Genomic DNA, 13048 nt, shown 5'->3' on the forward strand with positions numbered 1-13048 from the left:
CATATATTTCGTGCACTTTATTTCTTGGCGACACGTAGCGAGACTCTGCGAGCCGATGTCGAAACACCAAGTAGCGAAACGGTACGAAACGCGAGCGCACGTAAATAGTTCAGACTGGTGAGGCAGGAGCGTTGCCTGCTGCGAGGAAGCGGTGACCATCACTCACGCTGCTTGTGGTCGGCTGTGCTGTAAAGTGCCACCCAGGGCACACCTGGACCGAGGCACTCGAGCACGTAGAACTCGGCCTCTGGCGAGAACCAGGCGTTGTTGTAGAGGCACTGGTCGCCCAGGTCGCAGGTCAGGCAGACTGGCTGCGCGCCTTCCTTGTCGAATGGAACCTGATACACGTGCGACTCACCGGGCCGCCCTTCACGTGTGCTCCGGTAGAACCTGCGATTGCATACCGTACCTTTAGGCGAGATGAGCTTCGATAGTTAGCTGAGAACCGACGCGCAGGTACCTGCTGGAATTTTCGGAACACAGATGTCACAAAGATGCTGAATTTAGTAGCTGGCCGGAGGCGCGGCCAGGACACTGAGGGGTGCAGTGCGCAAGCCGTGCAGGAGAATGTTGAGCGCACCCTTCGTTTCGTGGCTACATGCGAAGATTGCTTCTGCGTGACTTCCGTGTTCCGAAAACCTCTGTGGCCGCCTGTACATTCGTGTCATTGAACAGTGCCCACCCAAACCCGACGTGTACTCTTGAATCGGCGCATGATGCAACATGTTTCAGGGAAGCCCGCCGCTAATTTTTTAAAATATGATTTTTAAGGTACAGAAAAGCTTTTTTGCAGCATAGTAATACCGGTGCTGGCAGACGTCAGAAAACAAAAAAAACTTGTTAGCTAGTGAAGTGGTTGACTAAATGCTGACACTTAACTTTTAACTATTATCGATACACGCCTGAGTGCCATTAGAGATTTGTAGCTGGCCATTAGCATTAGCTATATCAGTTTTTAAAATTTTGAAAACGCGATTACCCTTGCCGCTCCGACTCAGCTAATCTAGGGCATTTCTCACTCGCTCCATTCGAAAACGGCGCGCCTGCGGAGAGCGCAGATCGATGTCGCGTCATCCCACCGTTCGCCTGCGGTTCTCCCCGCCCCTTGCCACTTCGCTACTCCAGCGATGGCGGGGCAGAAATTCTCATGTGGCAGGTGAAATATATATATATATATATATATATATATATATATATATATATATATATATATATATATATATAAGCGAACAAGGGAAGGGGAATGAGGGGCTCGTTATAAACATGAGAGAAGCCAACAGCCACAGAAACCAAGGAGCACAGGGGAATTTTTTTTTTAACTATATATATATTTTTTTGTGGTGTTGATCAAGTAAGAATATTACTGTCGCTTAAAGCTAATTGATTAGAAAAGCAGAAGAAAAAACAACCATATGCCGCCGGTGGGATCCGAACCCACGACCTCCGAATTACGCGTCCGGTGCTCTACCTCTGAGCTACGGCGACGGCTGTCAATTCTTCTGCTTTCGGGGGTATTTATGTTTACAAGTAACCTAACCTTGAGAGTGTTCATCAGCGCCGCCCACGTTCATAAGCGGCGGACGTAGAACGTCCTGAGTTACCGCAGGTGTGACGTAGTACGTCATCGAACAGAGAGGGTGGAAGCTGCGTGAGAACCCTCTTATGCTTCCTAAGGCGTCAAGGCTGCCAGAATCGAGGCCCTCGCTAAGCAATTAAGCAAACAAGGGAAGGGGATGAGGGGCTCGTTATAAATATGACAGAAGCCAACAGCCACAGAAACCAAGGGGCACAGGGGATTTTTTTTAAACTTATTTATTTCGTGGTGTTGATATATATATATATATATATATATATATATATATATATATATATATATATATATATATATATATATATATACATATATATATATATATAACAGCCACAGAAACCAAGGAACACAGGGGATTTTATTTATTTTGTGGTGCTGATTAATGAAGAATATTACTGAATATGTTATCGCTTAAAGATAATTGATTAGAAAAGCAGAAGAAAAAAAAACAACCACATGCCGCCGGTGGGAACCGAACCCACAACTTCCGAGTTACGCGTTCGGTGCTCTACCTCTGAGCTACGGTGATGGCTGTCAGATCTGCTTTCGGGGGTATTTATGTTTACAAGTCACCTAATCTTTAGAGGGACTTTTGTATAACATCGATATAAAACAATTTTCTATAACCTGAGCTTGGCGCATGATAGCCTTAGTCGCTTATGCGCCATTAAACTCAACTTATTCTTTAGAGGGTTCATCAGCGCCACCCACGTTCGTAAGCGGCGAACGTTGCGTTATATATATATATATATATATATATATATATATAGATATATATATATATATATATATATATATATATATATATATATATATATATATATATATATATATATATATATATATATATATATATATATATATATATATATATAGATATATATATATATATATATATATATATATATATATATATATTGTAAAGAGGAAGACGCTTAGCAGACGGAGCAACAGAACCGATGCGCGGCGCGAGGCGAGAAGACGATCGGCAGCTGAAGCAGCAGAACCGACGCGCGGCAAAAGCATCAACTGTTCCGGGACCGGACCTGCCCTTGCCCGCTCTAACCGGCCTTAACAACCAGTCATCTCTTGCCAATAAAGGCCGCTACATCTTGGTGGAGGTGCGGGATTCCGTCCTGGAGCTACGTAACCGTACCATCACTACCCCCATGCCTGCCAACGCCGCTATCCTTGACTCCGCTATCTCCGCTTGACTCCGCTATGACTCCGCTATCTGGTTTTATGCTTCGCGCCGCTAATTCGCAAATTATCGCGCCTTTGGGGGCCTGTACAGCTCGAGTTACTATTCAGGACGTTCTGTACGTTGTTGAATTCATCGTCTTCGCATCGCCCTCTCACGACGTCATCTTAGGCTGGGACTTTCTCTCGCGACATGACGCTGTCATCGACTGCACTCGTTCCGAAGTCACCCTTCTTCCATTCGGCGACGCATCGGTGAGCGCTTCCACTAACCCGTGCTCCAAGTTGACTGTGGCTGATGACGTCGTGATCCCGCCGTGCTCTGCTGTGCTCGTCTCTGTTCATTGCGACTCTGCATCCAACGGCCCTGTCATCTTCATCCCGTCCGACTCCTTCGCTTCTCGTCACTGTCTACCCCTGCCATTCGCCGCCCTTACCGTCTCAGCCGGCTGCAGCGCCTTGCCCCTGTCAAATCCATTCCTGTGCCCCTCTAATCTTCTTCGCGGTGAATGCCTGGGACGTGTCCAGCCTTTCGCCTCCATCGTCGCCTGGGACCCTTATGAAGATGACCCCTGCCGCATGCAAGTGTCTTCACTTACTTCTTCCCCATCGTCTCCTGATCCCGCTCCCGAAGCCGTCTTTGAGCGCCCAATCGACGCGAATCTTTCGCCACCACAGAAGACCCAGCTTGAGGCCCTGCTAAATAAGTTTCGGTCATCGTTTGACTTCTCGAACCACCGTTTGGGCCGCACCTCAGCTGTTACCCATAGGATCGACACTGGCGCCCATACGCCGTTGCGCCAACGCCCATATCGCGTCTCGGCCACCGAACGCCAAGTTATCGACGCCCAGGTAAATGACATGCTACAGAGGGGCGTCATACAACCATCGCACAGTCCTTGGGCTTCCCCCGTCGTCCTTGTCACCAAAAAAGATGGCTCTATCCGCTTTTGCGTTGACTACCGGCGCCTGAACAAAATTACCCGCAAAGACGTCTACCCGCTGCCCCGCATTGATGACGCACTTGACTGCTTGCAGGGAGCTGAATTATTTTCTTCTTTAGATCTACGTTCGGGTTATTGGCAAGTCCCGATGGCCGACGCTGACCGCTCCAAGACAGCCTTTGTGACGCCTGACGGGCTCTATGAATTCAACGTCATGCCCTTCGGACTATGCAATGCCCCTGCCACTTTTGAGCGGATGATGGACACGATACTGCGCGGCCTGAAATGGAAAACATGCTTATGTTACTTGGACGATATCGTTGTTTTCTCCCCAGATTTCCAGACGCACCTCGTTCGCCTGGAGCAAGTTTTGGGATGCCTCGCGGCAGCCGGGCTTCAACTCAATTTAAAGAAATGTCGCTTCGCTGCTCGTCAGTTGACGATTTTGGGCCACGTCGTGTCGAAACAGGGTGTCCTTCCTGACCCAGCAAAGCTTCGTGCTGTCTCTGAGTTTCCGAAGCCCTCTACGATGAAGGAACTTCGCAGTTTCATCGGCTTATGTTCTTACTTCCGGCGCTTTATCCGAAATTTCGCTTGTATCATCGCACCTCTGACTGCACTTCTTCGTGGCAGTAGCGACCTATCAAGCTGGAGTCCTGCCTGTGACGACGCGTTCATCACGTTGCGCCGTCTATACTTACCTCTCCGCCCATACTGCGCCACTTTGACCCTGCTTCTCCAACTGAAATCCACACAGATGCCAGTGGCGTTGGTATCGGTGCTGTTCTTGCTCAACGCAAACCGGGGTATGCGGAGTATGTTGTTGCATACGCGAGCCGCACCCTGACGAAGCCAGAGCAAAACTACTCAGTAACTGAAAAAGAGTGCTTGGCGATCGTTTGGGCGATCGGGAAATTTCGGCCTTACGTGTACGGCCGGCCTTTCGCGGTCGTCACGGACCACCATTCCCTATGTTGGCTGTCCTCGCTAAAAGACCCAAATGGCCGCCTCGCCCGATGGGCCTTACGCCTTCAAGAGTACGATATTCGTGTGATCTATCGCTCTGGCCGGAAGCATAACGGAAGCATAACTTGCATATTAGTAATAATAGGATCCTAGATACTATTATCGGGCTAACAACCCGCCACTTGTACACGGGACAATAGATGCTCAGAAACCATGTTCTTTTACTGTACAATAGCGGAAACATTATCTGTCCTCCTGTGCTAATGTAAATTCTGACAACTCGTTTGCTGTCAACCGCTTCGTAAATTTCCATCTGCGAGACAAGAGCTGTAAGCGGAATGCCGCTGAACGAAAGCGGCACACTTAACGTGGTCTAAGAACGCGAAATAAGCGCGCGCTCAACAAGTGTACAAAAGTAACGTCAGTTTACGTTCAGCCCTCTTGCAATTACCATGGGCGTTCCTTTTTATGCACCCGAAGATAGCGTGTGTAACTGACAGTTCGAAAGTACTTGTTGCTAAATAAATCCCACACTTTTTCCCGAGTTACCGGAAGAAGGAAATGTGTGAAATAGACATCAGGCAAACTACACGCGGTTCACCCTACGCTGCTGCGTCAGTCTAGGATGGGGGTAAAATAAAGCATAACCGTGCACACCTCAAAATCGTTAGTAGTAACGCTTTAGCACACGCTGCTTGTAGCTCAGTCTCGTGACAATCTCTGGCGTTAGCAATGAACGGGGCTCACGAGTCGTGAGAGCCAAATTCGGCTCATAACCCGCGCAAACTTTCACATTGAAGAGCACAATGAACTTCGATTTGTTGTTACTAACAACGTGCGGATGACACTGCCTACCGTAGTTACTAACATTTATAATCCATGTGCATGTACGAACTATGGCAAAAGCTTAACTTAAATGTTAATATTTAGACCACTACGAAGTTTCGTGTCCGCCACTGGTGTAATCTCTCTTGAACTGAAGAGGCCCCATTTTGAACACTCGAGCTCGCGCGGCACACAGCAGGCAAGTGAACTCGCGGCACCGTCAGGTAAATGATGTCAGCGTGTCAGACTAAAGGCCACGCGTGTCCTTGCCTGCTTCAAAGCACCGGAGCGAGCTCAAATAAGTTAGAAAAGCATAGCGAACGGAAAGGCGTATAAAGCTTCTCAGAAGGTTGAGGAAGAGTAAATGGAGGCGGCTGAAGGAGAAACCTGACGGATGCAGATAGGCGTGAGCTCTGCAGTGGTTGAGGCCACATTGTATACTATCTGCATAACGCATTGTAATGCAATGCAAGCGACTATAGAGTGCGCATAGGAGAGAGAGAGAGAGAGAGGGAGTAGGGGACAACACGCACAGGTGCAGCGTCTTGGGGCGGAACGCGAGCGCGGCGATGGTGTCGTAAGGGCCGTGCGTGAGCCACGTGCGCCGCTTCTCCTGGAAGGCGGCCAGGTGCCGGAAGTTGCCCCGATGCGCGTCCTGCACGGGCAGCCGAAGGAAGAAGGCGGGGCCCCCCTTCAGCGGGGGCGTCACGAGCGGCGGCTCGCTGAGCTCGATCCAGCCGCCCGAGGCCGTCTCGACGGCCTGCCTGCGATGGTGCACACCACGTGTCATTGGACTTGCGCTCTGCTCCTCGGTGTACGGGTCTTATTCATTTATTATTTATTGATACAGCTAGCCTGAGGGGCCCTTATAGGGCGGATTTCTTTATACATTGTTACCGTGTTGCACACTCCAAGCACGAACGCAATGGAGGATAGGAAAGAAAATACACGCGCTCTCAATGCGGCATCAGTGCGCATTATTAATACAGACTTAGTATTGCAAGATAATTAAGACGACGGTGAGCATAAAAATGTGCTAATGCATGAAGGTGCCAATACAAAGCTAAAGGGATGTGAACACAAATACAATTAATTGGAGGGCTAAAAGCCACCGTCCACCGCGCAATACAATTCAATACAAGTTTTCCAAATATACATGTCGAATCTATTTGCACATGTGGCATGTGGCAGGTACTGTTATCCACCCAGTCATACGAGCTGCGCGACGGGCCCTGCAGCGTCCAGACATGCTATAGCAGTCTGCCTTAGAGAGACGGTTGGCATGAGCTTTGCACCAGAATAGCATGTTACGGAAGGAAAGTTGTTAGAGAGCGCTGAATCTATTCCTGGAATTATTGTGGACAGAAAAAAAAATTACAGAGATGTGTGGTACGAGCTTTTATATTGGTGGTTAATTATGTGTCACCACAATCGACACAACCTCCGCACGCGTTGACACGTTTTTGGTGCAAAGCTCGAAAGATCCAAATTCAGCAACCAGATAGCACTAGGTCGTGTAAAGTGATGCTGGACTGTTGTCGTGTGCGTGGTGAGCGAAGAGAGTGCCGCCCTGACTGACAGGCCAGCGAGTGGCGGCCTGGCTGACGAATGGGAGAAGCGGTGCCTACTTGGAGCAGTGCCAGGCCGAGGCGGCCTCCCGGCACACCGACACCAGCGTCCAGTTCTGCGCCCGCGACAAGAAGTTGACCAGCAACGCCTCTTCGTCCAGGAACGCCACCATTGTCACGTAGTACCTGCACAAGAAGAAGTCGCGCTGCTTTCATCAGAACGATAGCGCCTACATCAGCTGTATCATACACTTGGTAACGACCCGCAGTGAGTCTTTGGGGTTAAGACGTGACAACCAAACTCAATGCTACGAACTTGCAGTAGAGACCAATGAGACTAGCACTTACGTGAAAAAACAAACAAAAAAAACATTCCCTTCGGAGCACACAAGCACTACAGGAATGTCATACTCACTCAAGTAGTGCAGACAGAGACATTTTGGATGACGTACCGGTTTTGTGACACATATTTTAAGATCCAGACTGTCCACCGCGGTTGTCACAGTGGTTGTGACGTTCTGGTGTTGCGCACAAAGTCACAGGTTCTGCCTTGGCTGCGGTGGCCGAGGGAAGCGAGACGCAGAAATGGTCGTCACATGACATTTCACTGAGATGAGAGCCACAAGCAGTATACATCAAACCCGGGGCTTTCCACAACAGCTTTATAGACCAACGTGTTTTTTTGGCGAATAAAAAAATTATTAATAAATTAGAGACTTAAAGCAGGAATAAGTAGTGTTGGCTACAGCATTAGCTAGTGAAAGGCTGGTCACTTGGAAAATACAAAACGGACATCAAAGAAGAGTACGTGTCTCGAAAAGCGACGTAGTGCTCAGAGCAAAAGTGGTGTGTGCCACGTGCTGTCTCGTGCCTTGCTGCTCTTGCGACGCGTTTAGGCATTTCGAATAAAGCAGGAGCACCACTTTTGGAAACGAAGAAATTGACATACTCCTGGATTAAACGGACATTTTCACGCCTGTCTCGACAACAGTCACTGCTAGAAAATGACGCGACAACGCAGTCTAACCGAACCTTGCGTAGCATAGATTATTTTCGCTCCTGAGAGAACATAAGGCGGCATGTGCAGCATTACAGGTAATAGAAACTGACTGACCCTTTATTAGCTGTGCAAAATAAAGAGTGTATTTATGTCCTTAAAAACAAAAAAGGGCATAAATTACACTTAAATAGGCGCTTCTGCCTGTATTGTACAAAGTTTTAAGTCTACTTGGAACGCAGCCCTTCAAAGCCTTTTTAGATGGCCAGAAATAAAGCTTCGCGCGTTTCTGTCCAAAATAAACAACTTATAAGTCAATTCCAGAACGTATTAGCACCTATACTGTTGTCTCAGCGGTGTAACGCTGCAGAAATTTCGCGTACGGTTCCGAAGAAGGGACTCTGCGGTAGAAACAGCAGATCAAAAATCCCCTGCTGCTACAGAAATGCGTTAGGCTTTGCCGCATAGCGCCGTTGTCGTACAGAAAAGTTAGCTTGCCGTTATTTCTGCCATGCATATTTAGCTAATTCGGCTAATTACCAATTCTTGTTTGCTCATATTTGCTTATAATATAATATTTTGCTAATTGCTGCTTCACTTAAGAAGCAATCATTTATTGTTGTGCAACTGATTTCAAGCTCGTTATGTTCCGCAACTTGCATGCATTTTAGAGGCACGCAACTAACAGAGAAAGCGCGTTTGGTGGAACAAAATACGGTCTTATAAAAATGACACAAGAGCAAATCGTAAGACAAGACATCTCAAGTGCAACCTCTGAGTTTACATTACTGTGCTTTTACAGCCACGTTTGGCCTTTACACCGGGTCAGAGACGGTGTATTGGCCATAACACTGCTGGACTGACACAGGATTCTTTTAGAACAATTTGGACAACCGTACGTGTCGCTGATTGGAGGTTACAAGGACCACCAATATTTTCCTTGAACTAATAGGAAATCATTTATATATTATGCAAGAGTAAACTATAACGTAATAAACAACAAAGGGCTATGCATACAAAGCACGCTTAAAAAGCCCTCTTCTACGCAAGTCTAATTATAATCGGGCACAAATACTCTTTCGAACACAACAAAAACCTTGTAATTCTACCTATGAAAACGCTAGCACGCAGTTAAGTGTGGATAATCACTTCTTTGTGCTTGAACGCCTAAAACGAAGACATTGCATTCCTCAGTGCTTCATGAACAGCGCTGCTGAGGAGTTATTTACATCAGAATGTATTATTTCTGTCAATAGTGTTGCACTGAGATGATACAATACAACTGTACTAAGAAAATACAATATGTGCAAAACCCGTTCATATATATATATATATATATATATATATATATATATATATATATATACACACACACACACTGAACGGCAGCGACAGGTTTTACACTGCATGAAATTATGATCGCATCTCGCCGTACATCGCGTCAAGCAAGAAAGGGACGACCTAGTTTGCTCTGTCCGTGTTCGGTTGCACTAACACTTTGTATACCTTCGCATCAAAGGCAATGCAAACATCGCAGTCAGTCCTGCTCCAAGAAGCATAAGAAAATTACATGAGAGACGTCTGCATTCTTGATGACGGAATAAATACCTTGAAAAATCGCATCTAATAAAGACACTAGAAAGAGCAAAAAACCATGCGTGAGAACCAACCTAAGAGTAACTATCCGTCACAATGTATGCTCTAAAAGGAGAATTACTCAAGCGGCGGGAGAAGCTCCAATAAAAGACACCTACCCCCAATAAGGCTGCCTTCAACAATGAAATAATGCATATTCTTCCTGAGCAAGTGCCTGGTTCCGTGACTAGAGCTTCAAATTCTATTCTATTTCGCTCACTCCGAAGAAACGGTGGCCCAATATATACTTCCCTTCACCTATCCCGGCCAAAAAAGCAAAAAAAGAAGAAATAAAGAGAAGGAGAGAGAGAGAGCAAATAGTTTTTTTTTTGTTCTGTGAAATTTTGGAAAACAACCACTGGCGCACGTTTCTGTGGAATAATTACCGAGAAAGTATGCGAGTTGATGTATTTCATGTTTGGTCAACCTAACGCGACGATTGTCCACATTTGGAGGCTGATAATGAAAAAGGAGGGCTTTTCTTTGTCTAGTTTTGCTGTGTTTCCCGTCTGAAAGTGCCCAAGGACAGTTTCAGGGTTATAATATAACCGACCGTTTATCAAGAAGGCTAGCGGCCGCCAGGAAAGAAACAGAAAAAAAAATCAAATCAACGCTCGTTTCATTCGTATATCTATAAGGCGTTGCTTCCGGTCGTAGTGGCCACAACTTTACGCTCGGCCAGCGCGTCGTTTAACATTTGCGCGACATCGAAACTTACTAAACATGGATTTCGACCGTCACATTAATCAGCGCGCGCTTGAATGAAAACGGGAGTAATAGCGAAGCACGTGAAAGCCCAAAATTATATCGAGTCCGTAGTTTCAGAACGTTCACGAAAAAAAAAATCCTTAGCCTCGGCCATTAACTTGCTCTTTGTTGTCGTCCAGTATGATATAGTCGCGCGCTTCTGACGCCTCGCCGCGCCGTTTCCTGTGAGTAGGCTTCACTCCTCAATTCAAACAATTAATTAAAACAAATGGCTCAGAATATAACATATATAGTTTTTTTCCAGAGCTGTGCGCGAGTAGAATTTACTTTGCTGTTCTAGTTGCAGCTCCGGAAGATTATTAAATGATTTTTTTTTCTTATACTAGGTTTCTGCAGTTACGTGTTTTGCTTAAACTGGAACACGGATGCCGTAAGCAGAATGGGATTCTGAATGTACCATACCTAAAAACAACGAATAAAAAACCCGTACATATATGCAAAGATTCTACCATACCTAAAAACAACGAAGAAAAAACCCGTACATGTATGCAAATATTCAAGATCAATATTTGAGGTGACCAGACGAATTTACGTCGCCCCAGGTAATTTCGGGGATTCACTGGTAAATGCAATGTGATGCCTGTAAATGCTGCCATGCTGTCGTGGGTGGCGGCTACGCAGGTCTTGTAACAAGGAGAACAAAAAATAATGCTTGCTAAACCACCGCAGAGAGGCATAGACACGTTCCAAAGAGGCTGGACGAGCCAAGGAAACGACGGTGGACGAACGAAGCTGGTGTTCCGTTCCAGTGAGCACATTTCACGCTCACGAAGCAGCTGTTCTGCGCGGCTCGAGTAGAAATTTCTCGCCACGAGCGTCAATGGACCGCGGCTTGGAAACCACGGTTCCGTTCTCTTTCACACCGCCTTGGCACCACCAACGTCCCAATCATTTCCTCGTGAGAGACACGCTAGCTTTCCGCGCTTTTTGCGTATGTATCATGGTACCATGCTGAAAGGACCACTTTAATTGTTTTTAGTTTAGTTCATGTCGACATGTAAATGAAGTTTCCAGTGCCTATAGAGGACAACCAGAAAACACTGAAATGTCTAAAACAGAGCTAGTCCCCCCCTCAGCTTTATATAAAATCAAATAAAACCTTTATTTGTGTCATCCATATGTTAGGGGCGCAGACAAAAAGCTCACACTGGAGCTCGATTGCACGCCTGCGCCCCCGTGCAATATTTCAAATATTTATAAATATAATATATTGCCGGCAATATAACAAAGTAATTCCATTTGATAACTTGGATGCACTGTTGAGAAAAAAAAAACGCGAGCAAAACAACGTATTAGAAGAAAGAGAACCAACGCTGTCTCATTGTGCCTACCAAAAACCAGCATAATCAACCAGCAACTACAAACAAAACAAAACACAAGGTATTGTCCAAATTGCAATCAGCAACCCTAGCACCATCATAATATCATATTATCTTTTAATGTGCATTAAATGTCCGTTAAATTAGTTTGCTTCTTGCCCACAATGACGTTTCCTTTGATATCTTTCCACTGCACTTTTTCCACGACGTTCGAGCACTTCCTTCTACACACGGAGCACTGCACCGGGTGTGGCGTTACACAAACATTACCAACGCGCATTCCTCGCAGGAGAAGGACAACTTAAGCGGACTTTTCCTCACAGATACATAAGCGCAGAGACCACGCGGAGCCAAAGTGGCGTTCTGCAAAGACTGTGTTATCGCCACCACCGATAGCATCTGCGAGCCCGAGAGGCGGACGAGAGCAGCATCCGCTCGGTGGTGCCACTCACTCTCTGGTCTTGTCGAGCAGCTCCTGCGGCGGCTGCACGATCTTGGCGGTCTCGGCGCCGCTGTGGCTGACGGCGGCCACTCGCAGCTCCACCTCCGGGTTGGCCGTGCCGGCCTTGGGGTAGCGCAGCGGCAGCACCGCCGGGTACTGGCCTTCGTACAGGGGCAGCGGCATGGTGCTCACGGCGCTGTCGTTGAAGGTGGCGTAGCAGAGCCGACTGCCGTGGGGCGACCACCAGAGCGCCCCGCTGGAGCCCAGCACCTCCTCTTCGTACAGCCAGTCGGCCACGCCGTTGAACACGACGCCCGGCACACCGGTATTCGTCAGTTGCACGGGGGACGAGTCGCCCACGCTCGGGATCAGGTACAGGTTGTTCTCGAACACGTACGTCTGCGCGTGCGCAGCCACCATAGCCTCGTTGTTAAGACGAGCGTACGCGAGAAACGTCAAAACGGAGACGCGGGCCAAAGAACCGGGATCGTTAAGTGAAGCGTTTCCCACAGCAATTGACGTGATTAAAATACCCTTGGACACCTCACCTGTAAACGCTCACAAAGTCATGCATGAATAAAGGCCAGAATGTGTTCCTTCATATCGAGTGGTGGGTGTTGAGAGACAAACATAGTATCTGTTTGGTATGCGGGGGATATTGAAAACGCCACCGGCTTTCCGATGGGCACAAGCGTCGCGTAGCTTGACTTCCGCTTTGCCAGGTGGCAAACGCTTAGAAAAGGTTGAGCACGGCCCCCCAAATCGAGACTGTTTCGAAGGTCTCACCATTAAC

General features: G+C 47.2%; 1 protein-coding gene across 20 annotated transcripts in view; it reads right to left on the reverse strand.

Annotated features, from left to right (window-relative positions):
- The window catches only part of LOC149351327 (inactive dipeptidyl peptidase 10-like), a 357475-nt gene that overhangs the window by 14296 nt on the left and 330131 nt on the right, over positions 1-13048 (reverse strand). For all 20 annotated transcript variants that reach the window (XM_089580665.1, XM_089580664.1, XM_089580673.1 and 17 more), the window contains 4 exons: positions 12266-12654; positions 7155-7280; positions 6060-6290; positions 167-390 (listed from right to left, as the gene is read on the reverse strand). In XM_089580665.1, coding sequence (XP_089436791.1) covers positions 167-390; positions 6060-6290; positions 7155-7280; positions 12266-12654 — 970 coding nt within the window. The remainder of the gene's footprint in view (positions 1-166; positions 391-6059; positions 6291-7154; positions 7281-12265; positions 12655-13048) is intronic.

Source organism: Amblyomma mixtum, chromosome 3 (genome assembly GCF_055824585.1).
Source record: "Amblyomma mixtum isolate Tamu chromosome 3, ASM5582458v1, whole genome shotgun sequence".
Classification (NCBI taxonomy): Eukaryota; Metazoa; Arthropoda; class Arachnida; order Ixodida; family Ixodidae; genus Amblyomma; species Amblyomma mixtum.